A 16146-nucleotide genomic window follows, 5' to 3' on the forward strand; every position below is an offset into this window, starting at 1 on the left:
CTTTTGTGTGAAGCTTTACCTCCATGAGCCTCCTGACCCAGCCCAGCCCCAGCACAGACCTGGTTTAGCCAAACATGGTTACAAGGAAAGGAATACTTATACCTGGGGCAACAAACCAAAGGCACACCTCCTCCCTCCTGACAAACCAGGATGCTCAGGCTATGTGCAGGTGCCCAGTACCTGAGCTTGCCATAACTGGAATCCAGTAGTTTCCTTACGGTTCCAGCAGTTGTGCCCTCAAGACACAAAAACCCACCAGGAGGAGCAGGAGCCTCTGCCCCTTCCCAAGCCCCACACCTGTACCTGGATGGTGACTAGGGCTCACTGGGGGCTCAGTGACAAGGAGACAGCAGCCAAAACTGAGGGAGTATGCCTTGTCTGGTGTGGGGCTTTTCTGGCTCCCAGCAGGCAATGGTGTGCTGGCAGGTGCAGGCAGTTTACATCCCTGCCCCTCCAATAGGCTCAGCTGCTGTGGGGCCAGTCTGGGCCCCCTCCAACATAGACCTGAGGGTTTTTATTGCTGAGCTACAAGAGGCTGCAACACCCCAACCTCAGCCCCTACCTGTGGGGGAGAAGCCCCCTCCCACCTCTGTGCTGTAATCATAAATAGGGTCACCTTGATGCATGTGTCCCTGCAGCAGTGGAGCAGTGGCAGGGCATGGGCAGGGCGATCAGAAGCCAGGAAGATTCTCCTCAGCCCTCCCTGCAGCTCCTCTGGCAAACAATGCAGCTGCTGAGCCTCAAGAGCCTCCTGGGGAAAGGAGAAATGCAAATACTTTTGCCTGTAAATTGATGTAATGCTATTCCTAGCATTATGTGTATGAATTACAGTGTATGAATTCAGTAAAACAATAATAGATGGAATTGGTATTTAACATGCTTACAAGGGTTTTAAGAGGAATCTTGGTGTTCAAAACCTAATTCCCTTGCCCCTTAAAGTTTTATTTTCCTTCTTCAATGTTTGATGCCACTTTTTCCTAATAAAATTTAAAAAAGGGCAATGTGTGTTGTCATTGAAGAAATGAGACTTGAGCCTTCAGGGTCATCAACATCTCTCTTTCCATTATGAAATATTCCTTGAGCCAAAACGTGCATCTCCCAGAAATGTGGGGAGAAGCAGCAGAGCAATACCCCTGTATCATCCCACACCACAGCCACCTTCTTCTTCAAAGGGAAAAATAGTCATTGCACCATGGACTCCTTAAATCACTAGATTTTAATAGCCATATAAATCCTTTGCATACAGCAATCTGTGGCATGAGAAACCATATAGATACCGAACAAGTTTTTCTGGCTTTTACCACATAAAACTATCAGCAACTTTGTTTTTTAAATCAATTCCTGTAGTAGAAACAATAACCAAGCAAATAACAGCAAATTTCTATTTTTCTAAAAGAACAATGTTTCTTCTCTTAAAAAGATCCAAGAAGCTGACGGGGAGTTTCAGATGTATGTACAGATCCGGGTACCTCAGGAAGCTGTCAGCACCACAAGCCTGTGCTCCCAGTCAGGGGGGAGGACACTAGCAGCACCCACTGTCACCCCCTGAGGAGGGCTGGGGGTGACTGAGGGGTGACAGCCACCTGCTGCTTTGCCTTCGAGGGCACCACGCACCGCCTTGCCCTCCAGCACACGCTGGTCCTGCCTGAGACCGGGACCAGCGCTCTGTCCCTGGGACAGGCAGTGAGGGACCACGCCTGGAGAGGTGCAGGATGCACCTGAACATCACCTTGCAGGCTGTAAAGTGCAGCTTGCCTGTATTGCCTGTTTCTACCTGCAGTTTCTCTCTGTCAGGAGTTGTAATCATGGAGAGGATGCAGAAGCACACGGTACCTTTCCCCACCACCGCCCAGCACCTTGCGGGCCAGCTGACCCCTCCTCACTGTTCCCTGTGCAGGTCACACACATGGCCTCCTCCCACCCCTCACGCCTGATCCGGTGGCATTGGCTTTTGCAGAATTCACAGAATTCATTAAGAAAATCGTTATTTACATCCAGGTGTTCAGCAGCACGATGTGATAGAGGAGCTGAGACAAGAGTTCACCCGAGGTGGCTGAATCACACCCTGGCCATGGGCTTATTGCTGACGCGGGCTCAGGGGCCGAATCGCCCTGCGCGGTTCCCACTGCCCCGGTAAAGCTGCTGCCTGCACCCCATCGTCACTGGCTGTGTTCACCCTCAGGTAGAACCAACCCTGGGCAAGGTGGGCTGTGCACAGACACCACACCCTGGGCAACGTTAAGGCATTACAAATACACAGGAGCTATTCAGAGATTTAGAAAAACCCACTCGGAGTGTAAACATTTTTGCACATACAGTCATTGGACTTCCACACATGACTTCCGCACATGAAGTTTTCTGTTGTTTTCTGCATAAATCATGAGATAAGGAGCTACACAAAGAGCACTCAAGCAGACGCCTGGAGCACTTGGGGGTTCTCTTACAGCACAGCAGCATGCAACACAATGGACTCTAAGTAGTAAAAATATTGTAAGTCTCAGTCCAGGATGCTCTCTCTTCCTACATTTCATATATAGTTTACGTAAATGTCATGAACAACTACGTGCTGGTAACCCAGGTAAGATGGGTGGCTGTGTGATGAGCACTGGGTGATTTCAGCTCATTTCTACCTTACGTCTAAGTAGAAAAGGGAGATACTCTGCTTCTGTTCCTGCATCTATGGAGGTTGCTCAATGACCCCAGGTTGCTGTGCCAGTGGTGCTATAGGTTTAGGTATCAGTGATTCTGCCTTCCTCAGGGACTTTGGCACATTGACCCCGATTCGTACAAGATCCCTGAGAACATGTCAAAGCTGCAGTACTTTACAATTTAACCTGGCATGGGCACTTGGCTCCCTGCCACGCTCATGCCTGCTTCTTGTTGTTATCTATGCCGTGCAGCAGCGCCAGGAACTCCAGGATGAGGTTGGCTGTCTTGCGGGGCCGCTCCACCACCACCGAGTGCCCACAGTTCTCCAGGATGTACACGTGGCAGTCTGGAATAGCATTTGCTAAAGCAGTGGCACCAGAAACATCCAGGACCTGGATGGCAGGGGAAAAAAACAGTCACTGCCACAGACAGAGATGGGGTTTCCTGGACAATGCAGAAACCCTGTTGGGGTCCAACTGAGATGTGGAGCAGGGATGCAGACACAGTCCTTGTGATGCCAGCATCCTGCCTGGGGACAGGGCAGGGAGGCTGCATGGTGCCAGTCTCAGCATGCAGCAGGGAACTCTCTTGTATGCTTTTTGGCTGCTGTCTCAATGCAGTGGTATCACTGCAAGCAGACACTTGCATCTTTGCAGTTATAGAGTGCTCTGCATGCCTGCAGCTTGCTTCCTCCCACATCTTCCCTCTCACTCCTGCCTCTGAAACAAACCCTAAGATTTTGCCTCAAAGCCTGCCCACAAATGGCACATCTCTTCCTTGTTGCCAGGACAACTCTCTTTGCTGACACTTTATTATTCTTCCCAGCCCTTGCCTGCTTTGGTGCTGGCACCTACCCCCCGCCTGCCCCCTCGCACTCCCCAGCCCTGGCACTGCCCTCTCCTCCCTCTGGAAAGCTGGCTGTCAGCTTTCTGCCCATCATCCTGCTGAGGCCGTGTGCCTAAGGGCACTGGGGCCAGGACCACAGGTGCCAGCTCCCTGCAGAGCAGTGCACAGCTCAGCAGCACAGCCCCACCGTGCCCCGTGGGCAGGCAGGGCAGAGAGGGAGACAGGTCTGTGGCGGATGTGCAGGGGCTGCCTACCTGGTCCTGCTTTCCCCAGATGACCTGTGTCGGTGCTTTGATCTTGCTCATGTGCTCGTGCAGAGAGTGCCTGGACTTTTCATCCACGATTTCTAAAAACACTAGTGGAGCAAGAGGAGAGTCAGTCCTGCAGGGAGATGTTTTGCCTTCCCTTCTCAAAGGGGGCTCTGTGGGCCTGTCCTGCCAGTATCCCCTCCCTGGGAAATACATGCAGAGATGATGGGCTGCCAGCAAGCCCAGCTGCAGAGGGGCCCTCAGCCAAACCATCTCCTCCTAGGTACTTGTTAACCCAGATGGAAGGGCCAGGGTGAAGCAGCAACACTGTCACCAGTGGGGGTGGCAGTGCACACCAGTGACCAAGGTGTGTCCCCAAATCTGTTAATGACATTGCCCCCTCCCACCCTCAGCAAGACAGCACGGGGTTGCTGGGGCCCACCCATGAGCTGGGGACAGGGGGACTGGCAACAGCTTGTCCCCACGCCCCGGGGAGCCTGCTGGAAAGCCAAGTGAGGAGGCTGCCACCACGCACTTACATTTCCGGTAAAATTCATTGTGTGGGATGCGAACATCAACAAGGCCCTGGAGGATCTGCAGGGAGAGCAGAGAGAGCTGCTGGAGGGGACCCATGCCCTACACAGGGCTGAGCATGCCCAAGAGCACTCAAGAGCAGCCCTTGTCTCCCCAGCAAGTCTGGCCCCAGCACGAGCTTCTTCCTGAGCACCTGGAGCTGTTGAAACCATGTTTAAGCAACATATATTTCAGCAACAAGTAACACTGTCTTTTATGATGTAGACTTGATTTTTGCCCCTGGCCAGCAGCCACCTCAGCCATGACTGCACTTTTCTTTTTTGCCAAAAACACAAAAGGTTTTGGCATTACCTTACATTTTTTTTCTTACTCTCCAATCTACTTACTGCAGACTTCCTAAGGAAAACTAGTTTAATAGCCAGCCCCTCACCAAGTTCCTCCCACTTCACAACGACACAATTAACATTTCCATCACTTTTACTTAAAAAGCAGAAAACAATCCCCCTCCACATCAGACAACAGCTGCCTTAGTTATTTAATGCTTCCTGCCAGCCATATTTACTAAAAAACCCTTCTACATCCGAGTCTGCTGCCAAAAACTTAATGGGAGGAGGAATTCCAGCAGGGACTGCCAGAGGGAGCTTGGAAAGGAGGGCTTGAAGGGAAAGTGCTGGAAAAATGCTGGGAATGGGGCTGGGTGTGTCTCACCTGGGCGATGGCAGGGCTGGCAGCTCCAGCTCTACTCCCAGCACTGGGAGTTTCCACCATGTAGGCTCAGGGAGAAGCAAACCTGCTCACCACCTCCAAGCTTCCCTTTCCCAGCTGCCACAGCCAGCATCGGCTTCTCACCTGCTGTGGCACCTTGAAGCGAACGTAGGAGCAAAGCTTCAGCATGTCTGCCATCTCCTCGGGCGTGGAGGGGATTAAAGGGATCCTGTCAATGCGTTTGGACTCCTGCAGCTCCCGGAGCTGCTTAATGAACTTGCTGTCAGTGGTACTGGGCAGGCCTGGGTGGAATGAGAAGGAGTGAACAAGCTGAAATCCAGATGAGATCCCCCCAGACAGCTCAAACAAGAAAACATCCTTGTACTGACCCTCCCTCCTCCTCGCCTCTGGCTTCCTGCCTGCTCACTCTTTAAAAAAATTTATAAAAAGAGGGGAAGAAAACATCTGTACATACAGCTACTTCAATATGCAACCAGAGATACCCAGCCTCCCTCCTGCTCCAGGGCTTGGCACCACCAGCCCCGCAGGCTGGCATGGCACAAGGTGCAGACGTGCATGACTACTTCAGCAAAAGCTACAGTGCTTATTTTTATGCAGTCTTCAGATGCAAACACTAGTGCCCAGGCTGCCACTGCACAGGGCTGGACAGAAAATTTCAGCAGCCCCATCTGCATGTACTGCTGAGGAAAAATTCCCCAGCAATTTAATCCTAAACCTTTCTGCAGCCCCCACACAGAGGTTTCACATCCAGAAACAGCCAGAGAGGCAGTCACCACCTCTCCCAGAGGGAAGTGGGAACCCAACGCCCCCAGAGCCTGGTAGCTAGGTAACATTTGCTTTGTTTCATTCCTTAGTGCTTATTTGGAAGCTGCTTTCCTTGTGTGGGAGGGGAAAGGAGCTGCTATGACAACTGGGATGCAGCAAAGCCTCCCTGGCAGAGAAGCTCCCTGCCCGCTATGCCTCCTGCAGCCTGTCATGCCCAGGCTTCCCCGAGCCCCTTGTCCAGGGGATGCTGGGGATGGAGGAGATAGAGGGGACACCCTGCTGACCTGTACCCAGCCCTGAAGTGCTCTTCTCACTCAAGGCACCCAAAGGTGGGAGGTCAGAGCTCTCCAGCTCCCAAAGCCCCAGGCCTTCAGCACACCAGGGCTTTCAGGAGGCCTGAATGGGGAGGCCATTCCTGTTGCAGTCTTAATTCCCTCTCCTGAACTGAGAGGCTGCAGACATGCCTTGTAAAATACCTGCCATCCCAAGGGAAAAGGCATTTTCCTCCACAGCAGAACTTGTCCCGTTTGCCCTAGTCCTGACTCTAACCAAAGACAGTGGGGCAAATGTCAAACCCCTGGAGAAGAGTAGTCAGCACAAAGCTGTGATTTCCTCTTGCGCCTTGCTAGAGATTTATGGACTGTAAATACAAATTATTTCTAAATGCATTGCACTATACATCTATGCTGCCTTCAGCACTACCCTGGACTTTTGCACTGGCTTCTGCTTGCCCTCTCTCTGTCTCGCCTCCCCTGCATTGCCCACCTGCAGGACAGATGAGGGTCAGGCTGCAAATATCTTCTGGGTACTGAGCAGCATAGACACCAGCAACATTTCCCCCCATGGAAGTGCCAACCAGATGAAAGGGCTTTCTGTTCAGCTTGATGCACTCCACGAACTGGCAGGGAGCAGAAGGAGCATTGTTAGGAGAGAGGAAACAACAGCACGAGGTCAGGTCATTAGAGAAATTCAACTCAAAAGCTTGAGGCTGGTGGTTCTGGCTGCCTGGGAAGGGAGGGAGTGAGGCCACACAAGGCAGACTCACGGGGCTTAGCATCCTTCACGTCCCCTGCAGAGGTGATGTGATGCTGGAGCTTTACCTGGTGTATTCTCTTAGCTTGCCCACTAATGGAGTAATCATCCAAGTCCGAGCGGGTCGTGCCCTCGTGCCCAGGCATGTCCACACATACCAAGTGCAGGTTCTTTGGCAGGAACTGAAGAAACAAACCAGGGGTGGTTACAGTGCAGGGAAACTGCTGCAAAGCCCAGGGATGGCAAGCGGGGAGCCCGGGTGGGAGCAGGGTGGTGTCACTCTCCTCCTGGCAGCCCTGGTTGCTTGTGCACCAGAATAAGTTAGCTCATGTACCAAGGATGACATGGTGAGGAGAGAGCATGGCCAAGACTTGCTTCCCATGGAGGCAGCAGGTGTGTACTGCTCTTCCCCTGCAGCTCGGCATGTTATAGGGGCGAAGGGATGCAACAAGCCACGGGCATGGAGCTAAGCAGCGTGTTCCTAGCGTGTTCCAGCAGTCATCCCATCCCATGCATGCAACCATTGGTCCCCCCACACTGCCCCCAAGCCCAGGACCATCAATTCTCAATAAGGAGCAACATGATAGAAATGGAATCCCACCTTGACTATGGAGAGCCACATGTCTTTGTGAGCTGAGAACCCATGTAACATCAGGATGGATGGTCGGTATCCAGGTCTTCCTCTATAGGAATAACAAAACTGATAGTCATCGTAGTTTGCATATCTAACCTGCATGCCCAAGGCTCGGCGCCAGTACCTGGAAACAAGGAGAAAACACCAGTGAGAAAGACAAGACCCGGGCCCAGCCACGAAATAAGCCAGGTGACAAGTCTGAAGGCAGCTACAGATTTGTTGGCTTACTAAGGCCAGTTCTGTTGGGCTCTCACTGGTGCCATAATGGGACTACTGGAATTACCCCTGTGCATCTGGTCCCTGGACAGGTGCAGTATTGGTAGCTGGCTGCACTGCAGGTGGCTTGTGGAGACATTCTGTCTGTTAAGAACTTAGAAAAAATACCCTCATTTAGCAATGGAAATAGGCCAAAATAACAATGGTAAAAGAGAAAATGCCCAAAGGCTGGTATGAGGACAGAGACTCAAGAGAGAGGGGCAGCACACGTGGCAAGGCACTGTACAGGATGGGCAGGCCAAGGGAAACAGTTCTCCCAGGTGGATAAGGTGGATCTGCCACAGAGTTATTTGGACACAGTCCTGCATCAATGGGTGTACATCACCCCACAGACAAGCACAAACTAGACAGCCTTTGAAAATGTATTTATACACACACAAAGGACTGGAGTGGACCATCCTTACACTGGGTTTAGCACCCCAGAAGATAGCAGGCTAACCCCAAGGCTGTTCCTCTAAAAGCAGAGGCAGACAGCTCCTGCCAGCATACGCTTGCAGCCTGCTCAGAGGATGCAGCAAAACTGCCAGCCAGAAGGACCTGGGCAGAGATTATCGGTGACACTTTGGACACATGATGTGTACGTGCAGCCCAAGGCGGAGAACACGGTCCCTTTGTCTGCGTTTCCTCTGTGCTCAGATATAACCCTTGTCAGGACAACTACCGGGCACCTTGTCCGGGTGGCCAAGACACTGGTAAGTACTTTTATATGCCGTATCAGAGTTTATTTAAGACACAAGAGCAAGGTCACCAACACTTCTGGACTGTCCTACCTCTCTGCCCACTCAAAGCTTATGCATAGTGAAATCCTCTTTTAGCATAATCCCTTTTTCGAGGGAGTTAGTAGGACTTAAGCAGCATCTCAGCTCTGTGCTGGTCCTACAAGGAGAGGTGAATTTCTCCCTAATAAGTGTCTTAAGAGTCCTTGCCTCAAAGGCACTGCTGTGAACTGCCGATGGGCAAGATGATAACATTTTTAGCAACTGATCCTAATGGATCAATTCAGAAGAAGGCAAAATAATCTGTGCAAAGCTGAATTGATCCCTCACAAGGTGTTAACTCACTTAGTGGCAGCAGCTAAACTGATTAACCCCTGCCGCAGCACAGGCAGAGCGGTCCCAGGGCTGGGGTCAGCGGGGCAGCCCTGGATATCCTGCCAGGCAGGAAGGCGCATTAGTGGCAGGGAAAGCAGTGAGGCCGTGGCTGAGGGGGGCCCAGCATGACCCTTGACTGCGCCAGCTGAGGACACACAGACTGGCAGTGAGGAGAAGGAGGGGCCAGGGAATTATGGAAGAAGGGAGAAGCTTGCCCCAGCACCTCCCAGGAACAGTGCTGCAAAGCTGGAGCTGCATGGGGCTGAAAGAGGAGGGGAGCATGGCATGCTGCCTGCACCTCTCCTGTCTCTGCTGATGGGGAAACACAATAATTTCTCCCCTCAAAAAAATCCAACTTGTAAATAAGCCAATAGAAAAGGAAGAGTAAGGGCAAACCCACGCTTCTCATCCACTGTCCCTAACAAAAGAGGTGCCTATGACACACAGTGAATTACAATTACTCCTGTAAGAAGCCCATACTGCCAGAAATGCTGGAGGAGAGAGAGATGGGGGGAGCACACCCTTCAAAGGAAGACAGTCCTTCTGACCCCTGCTCACGTGCTCCCTCCCTCACCCAAACACAGACCAACCTGCCCACAGTGCATTTTCACTCAGCTCCTTATCTGCAACCCCAAAAGAAAAAAGGCAGCAGGAAATCCTCTACCTTCCACTCAGCCTGGCTCTTCCCAGCTCCTGGCATCACACCCTGCGCCTCCTTTGCCCTGTCCTGCCACCCCTGCCTGTGGCTGCTGAAGGCTTCACCCTGATCACACACACTCAGCAGTGCTTTCCAGGGATCCTCCTCAGAATCTCAGTCCATCAGGGTCCTCCCTGGTTTCCACCAGCCACTCATATATCCAAAGAAATAAACCACTTTGACTGCCAAACCCAGTACCACCCAGACATCCATGGGGCAGCAGAAGGCTGGGACGCTGCCTGCTCTCCTTTGCAGACTGGGTTTTCATCCCATGCTCCCTCCTCTCTCAGATGCTGTGAATAAAAGGATGCCAATTAAAGTGCCTTTAGAAACAGGCTTCATCCCACTGCTGCACCCCAGTGCTGTGGTGGACAAACAGCTTCCTCTCACAGGAGGTGGATTTGGAAACATCCCTAAGCTGAACTGTAGGAGCCAACACCTGCCAGCAGCACGTGAGGGCAGCCTGACACACTGCCTGCTCTGCTCATGCTGTCTGTCTGCTGCTGCCTGCTCCACACTCGGGGATGACACCCTGCCCCGACTTCTGAGGGGAGTTATTCCAGCTTTTCCTTGCAACAAACCCAGAGAGAAAAGCTGCCAGTGGGCTTATCACTAATTTCCAGGGACAAAGGAGGACTGAAGGATGTAGTGCTTCCCTCCTGGTATCAGAAAGGACAATACTCAAGGGGATAAGGAAAAGCATACCTCCATCTTCTCTGATGCTCCATTCCAGAAGAAAAAGAGAGGATGAGAAAAGCCTCATAATCACTAATGAGGGAAAAGTCCCTGGCTGCTGAACAGGCTGTCAGCTGGGATGGAGCATGTGAGCCCAGGGACACCCACACCACGGCCACATTGATGAGGTGGAGATCACCAGACTGCCACAGCTGCCAGGCTGGTGGACAGGCTGCAACAGCAGTGCTTTTCCCAGTCTGTCCTGTCCTTGGGGAAAGCAACCCAAAGAGGTTTGGAGAGATCTTGCAAGCTGGCACTGCAGTGGCAGCCTGGCCAACTGCCCCGTGGCACAGTAAGAGGCCTGACAGACATAGGCCTCAGCAGCAAAAATGCAATAGGAAAATGCCATTTTCTTCTCCCAAACATGTTTAAAGCTGCACACAGCTGGCATGGCCCTGGAGGACCTCAGTCACCCGCTGTTACTGCTGTCAGGGGCAGAACACCCAGCTCTGTTCACACCCCTGTGACCTGTGGGGGCCTGCTGGTACGGATTCCCAGGCTCATGCACTCACCAGTAGTAGATGCGGATAAGCGCTGAGGGCCAGAGGAGGAAGGAGGCCACGAAGGCCAGGATGGGGATAGCCAGGGTGCCGCCGGCAATGACAAACATGTTCAGCATATCCAGGTCCATGTTGCTCTTCACTACTCAGCCTCACCTGCCTGCATTTAGGGAAAGTTCTGAGGTTAACCACCAGAAATCATGACAAGTCCTTGCTAAATGAGAACTCTGCTGTCAGATGAGGAGGAAAGCAGCTCTGCAAGAGGCAGATATCACTCAGGAGAACAGCAAAGTCTCAGTTTTAAAACCCACCCGTTTCTTCTGGCTCCTTAATGTATCTAATTACTGCAATGTTATCCTCTCAGGAGAGCACGTCTCAAATGGGCAATGAGCCTCCTAACAGGCACAGAACATGTCTGAGATGACAGGGCACAACATGGTCCTTGGGGCACTTTGCAGACACAGGAAGCACAGCCCCCCGAGGGGTGCAGGCAGGGCCAGCTTCAGGCAGGCTCCATGCTTCTTTTTGGAGGCAGGTGTCCAGCTCTGTCTCCCTTCTCTCCCCCTGCCTGATCCCAAATCCCCAGCACACAACCACTGACCTAGAACTGATGGGTTGAGCCCAGCTCTCATTACCGCTCTGCACAGGCACCAACTAATCAAGGAAGCAGAGCCTATTAATGGACTCTGGAACAGAAGGAAACAACTTGGCAGGGCACTCTTTGGTGTCCAGCCCTTATCAGAAACAAATTTATCCCCACCCCCACATCCTCACCCCCATATCCCCACATGCCCCACATTTTGCACTTGCTGTGGATACCAGGTCCCCATCTCTGCTCTGCATCTTTCAGACAAGTCTCAGGGGCAGCAGGTGGAGGACAGTGGGAGCAAGGGCAAATTCTTGGAAAATGTCATGTCTGACCCTGAACTCTTCCTACCACAGGCAGCTGGGATATATTTTTCTCATTAAGAGATTAAATGCTGTCACACACACATCTCCTCTAATTCCCCCTGCAAACCAACTCACGGCTCCCCCTTTCCTCGGCACTAGCACTTTTGTCCCACATTTGTAAAACAAAATATCCCAAATGCCTGCTCTCCCATCAGCCACTCACCCCCCATCACCACCCCCACACTTCTCCGTGTCAGGACAATCAGATTTTTTTCCAGCTTCCTGCAAGACTCCCAGTGGTGGGGGTGTGTGTGTGTGTGTGTGTGTGTGTGTGTGTGTGTGTGTGTGGTATGTGATGCCATGAAACAGGAACACAATCACCACGGTCACAGCCTCCCGCCCCCAGACACCGTCACATGGGAACACACTGGACCCCCACATTACACTCAACCAGAGAAACCGATACCAGAACCTCTGAAGCATCAGCCAGATTTGCCCTCTTCCCCCAGGGAAAATAGGAATAAGTGAAATTTGAGGAATACTGTAAATATTTCCATCAGGCACCTCCTTAACAAAGCCAAACCTCATTTCCGTCTTCAAGCCTGAACAACACGTCGTTATTCATTTAATTAACATTTTTTTAGAAAGATCCTTCATCTCGGCATGGCTTGTTCATAGATAAACGCTTTATGCAACCGATAAACCTCATCCATGCGAGCAGGGCTGCGAGGGAGCCGGCCCCAGAGCACTCGCTGCCTTTTGCTATGTCACTAGAACAGGGCAGAAATTAAGCACGGGAAATCGCCATTGTTCCCACTGGTGACCCGTAACGAGAGAAGGCTGCAGGAAGCAAAAAGCGTGGGACGGTGGAAGCCCCTGCGCTCCCTGGCCCGGGGTCAACACCTCCGCCCCCACCTCCACACCGCTTTTAGAAAGCTAAACGAGGAGAAAGCCTTTAAAAAGCCCGGCTTACCTTGCACAGTTCCCCTCCTCCTCTCGGAACAAGTCCTGCTCGCTGTGGGCAGCGGCAGGGTCTGAAAACACTGTCAGAGAAAAAAAAAAAAACCAAAAAACCACCAAGGTCAAAATCGCAGTCCTGCTTTCACTCCTCCCTTCGGGCTCGGCGGCCCGGTGAGTTTGGGGTATTTAAAGCACCAGCTTCCCTTCAAGACGTCTCATAGTCACCTTCTGACCAGCCTCTCCCCAGATGATGTAAATATGGCCTTTGGCACAATAAAGCCCGCTGAGTGCACTTGTTCCAAGCAGGAGCAAAGTGCGAGCTGCCATCGGGGAGGAAGCGAGAGGCGCGGCGGGGAGCGCCGAGCCCAGCAGCCCCGGGCAGGGCTGCGCGGACCCAGCGCCGCGGGCTCATGCTCGCCCTTCAGGTGATTACTGCTATTAGAACAAAGCCAGCTAAGCTGCTTCTCATCCCCTTCCTCTTTGTCTTAGAGGTACTTTTCCAAGCGCTGTCCGTGCGCCCCCAGCGCACCCCCCGAGCGCTCCCTGTGTGAGCCAGGCTGGAGCCCAGCGCAGCCGCAGGAAATGGCTCGGGAGGCAGCAGAACGCTGGCCCCCGCTCGCCGCCAGATCTCGGCTGTGAAACTCACGGGGGACGATCAATAGGAGCACCGGGGCCACGCGGCACGAGTTCTGGGGGCTGCTTCAAGCCAGAAAATCCCTGAGAGCTCCCCTTGCCAGGTCCGGGGGCAGCCGGGGGCCGCTGTCCCCATCCCATTTCGGCCAGCCCCGCTCAGGGCCCCGCTGGCCACGGGTGCCTGGGGGGGCGGGCAGGATGCTCGGGGAGCCCCACGGCGCTTCCGAACCTCCTGCGTGGGCAGAGCATCGTCACTGATCTCCACGGCTAACTGCGATGGAGGAAAATGTCAGCAGGCTCAGCTATGCAGTCAGGGGTGGCCACCATCACCACAGTCCCGAGCAGCCCCTGCCCGATAAAGCCACCCCTGTACCCATCAGTGATGCGGGGACACCGGCTCTCCAAAGCCTCGTGGGAGCACCCACGGTGGCATTGCCCTGCAGTGCTTTGCCCATCGGGGGATGATAACCCTCCCTGCTGCCCTGAGACCACGCACCATCACCCCAGGCCGCAGCACAGACCTTTGCTACAGGCTAGAGAGTAGCTTTTTAGGCTGCTGTGGGTTTTAAAAAAAACCAACAAGCCCTCTGGTAACAGCCATATGCCTTCATACCACAGTTCATCCATCATTCTGAGGTGCCCTGTGACCAAGAGTCACAGCAAGTGGCCCCAAGTGTTGCCACTGCTTCTCAGAATGATCTCCACACACTTCATAAATTAACTTGCAAACATCAGTTAGGCAGCTCTGATAAATGATGTGTGACCATGGCGGTGATAACACGGTGAGCACACTGCACGCATGGCAGGGCATGGCATGCCAAACCAGGAGCACTGGTTCCTGTACTGGCAACAAGCACTAACCACCACAGCCTGCATCCCACCTGGGAGGATCCCCAAAACCAGGCACCCCAGGTAATGGGATGGTCCCAGGAGGGATGCTAAGGGGAGGCTTCACTTCTCCATTTGTTTGCTACTTCCTCCCCTGCGTCAGATTCAAGTAAGGGTCTCACTATCTGCAAAGAGAGGGGCCAACAGGTGGAAGGGGTCTGTGTGGTCACTACAGAGGACAGCGTGTTGGGGGCACTCCCAAGGCCATGGCACAAAGGTATTTTTCCTCTTTCAAACTCAGTGTGTCTTTCCAGGGAGGCTGGGGAAGACCCAAAAATGGAGCTCTGGTGTATCTTTAATTTTTTTCCAAGGCCCACAAGAAAGGCAGTAGCAGCACAAAATCCATCCCAAGGCAGAAAGGCCTTGGCTTGGAAGAGGAAACTGGCAGCTGATGCGCTGGGCAGTGCTGAGGAAGGCCAGGCAGGGATTTCACAAAACAGGAATCACATGTGTGCTGTCACTGCCAACATTCAGGCACAAAGGCTGTCTTGGACCGTGCTCACTGGGACTGGGTTGCACAGCTGCTATTGCACCCAGGGTTTTGCTCAGCTCACCTGCACCCAGCACAGTCCATGTCTCACTGATCACTGAATAGCCAAAAGCTAAGCAGCACATTTAGGCATGTGTTAATTTTTTTTTAAAGATCTGAAAAGGAAAAAGGATCAACCAGTTTTAAGATACCACTGTAGAAATAGGGGGCTTTGAGGGACCTCGGAGACTGAGGTGGGCCCTCCAGAAGCCCTGACTCACACCACTAACCATGTAAAAAGAAAAACCCAAAACATGAAAGTGAACCCTTTCCCTTGGAAACTCCCTCACCCTTGCATCATCTGTAGCCAGAAAAATAAAATTGACTAATAATGATGACATAACCACTGTTGTGATTCCCCAGTGGGGTAGTTTGCTGTGGGATCCTTTAGGTGCTAATCACAGTAAAGTTGTAATTTAATATCTATTAATATTTGAAAGATCTCTGTCTGTCAGTCAGCCAGCTCTCAATGTTAATCTGGCCTCTGGTGAGCTGAGAGTAGGAAATGTGCCCTTTCACCTTCATTTATTTATAGATGGCAGAAATGCAATCATTGTTTCTGCAGCAGCATTTCACAAAACGTCCATCTCTGAGCCATTTGTATCTGTGCAACACCAACACGAGCCACAGAGCCCGGGCTGGTCCCTGACCCTGCTGCTGTACCCCAGGCTGGGAATATGCAGGGTATCAGCATCACTGCCAGCCAGTCTGGGGACAGGGTGGATGAAAACCATGACCCGAGCAGGCTGTGCTGCCAGTCAGCTGCTGGTTTAGAAATTCATAATGTGCCCATCCTCCTTCCGGACCCCGTCGCCATCCTCATCCTGCCGCACACGCACGCAGCAGAGCATGCACGGCACATCTGATGTCTGAGAGCGCTCGGACTCAGCCGTCTCCTGGGGAGGGGGTAGGAAAGAGTTCGGCAAGGATGAGGTGGGGGTATCCAGGGGCCACATCCTGCTCCCTTCGCTCAGCACACAGCCCCCCCGCCGCGCCCCCCCCCCACCAAAGCATCCTCCTCCGGCAAAATGACAGCATCCTCCGAACAGCAGCAGCTGAGTCCACAGAATCCTTTAGAGTCATAAAACGGATTGCTTTGGAAGGGACCTTAAAGATCATCTTGTTCCAACCCCCTCGCCACCGAATTATTAATTGTTGGGGGAGGGGGGGGAAATTAAAAGCAAATTAATTAAATACTTGAATATATATTTTAATGTTTTTCTTGGCTTTCGTCTTTGCTCGCGATCTTCTGCCGACCCCCAGCAACACCACAGCTGGGACTGGGGAACACCCGGACTCCGGAACGGCCCCCCCCCCCCCCCGCTCACTTCCCCCCCCGCTCCTGTCATTGCCACCGTCAGCCCCGCATGCCGTCCCCCCGCCTCTCACCGTGCCGATCCGAGCCGTGCCGGGCCGTGATGGCACCGCCGGGCGGCGGAACGCGGCGGCTCCGTGCGCCCTCCCCCGCGCCGGTGCGGCTCCGCGGGGCGCAGCGAGAGGCGGGGATGCGGC

At 52.9% G+C, this 16146-nt stretch overlaps 1 protein-coding gene across 4 annotated transcripts; it reads right to left on the reverse strand.

The window, feature by feature from the left end:
• Window positions 1-1198: 1198 nt before the first annotated feature.
• Window positions 1199-16146, reverse strand: ABHD6 (abhydrolase domain containing 6, acylglycerol lipase). Of its 4 annotated transcripts, none has more exons than XM_086846264.1 (10): window positions 16024-16146; window positions 12598-12667; window positions 10746-10893; window positions 7402-7558; window positions 6869-6982; window positions 6534-6666; window positions 5127-5284; window positions 4283-4337; window positions 3750-3850; window positions 1199-3041 (listed from the first exon to the last, which is right to left on the reverse strand). In XM_086846264.1, the coding sequence occupies exons 3-10, from the start codon at window positions 10862-10864 to the stop codon at window positions 2865-2867; spliced, it is 1014 nt and encodes a 337-aa protein (XP_086702390.1). In that variant the 5' UTR covers window positions 10865-10893; window positions 12598-12667; window positions 16024-16146; the 3' UTR covers window positions 1199-2864. The 4 variants fall into 4 exon arrangements, with proteins under 4 accessions (XP_086702390.1, XP_023791142.1, XP_086702391.1 ...); XM_023935374.2 differs by lacking the exon at window positions 16024-16146 and adding an exon at window positions 12810-13156; XM_086846265.1 differs by lacking the exons at window positions 12598-12667; window positions 16024-16146 and adding exons at window positions 11335-11419; window positions 12208-12523.

The sequence above is a fragment of the Cyanistes caeruleus genome, chromosome 11 (genome assembly GCF_971803275.1).
Source record: "Cyanistes caeruleus chromosome 11, bCyaCae1.hap1.1, whole genome shotgun sequence".
Taxonomy (NCBI): domain Eukaryota; kingdom Metazoa; phylum Chordata; class Aves; order Passeriformes; family Paridae; genus Cyanistes; species Cyanistes caeruleus.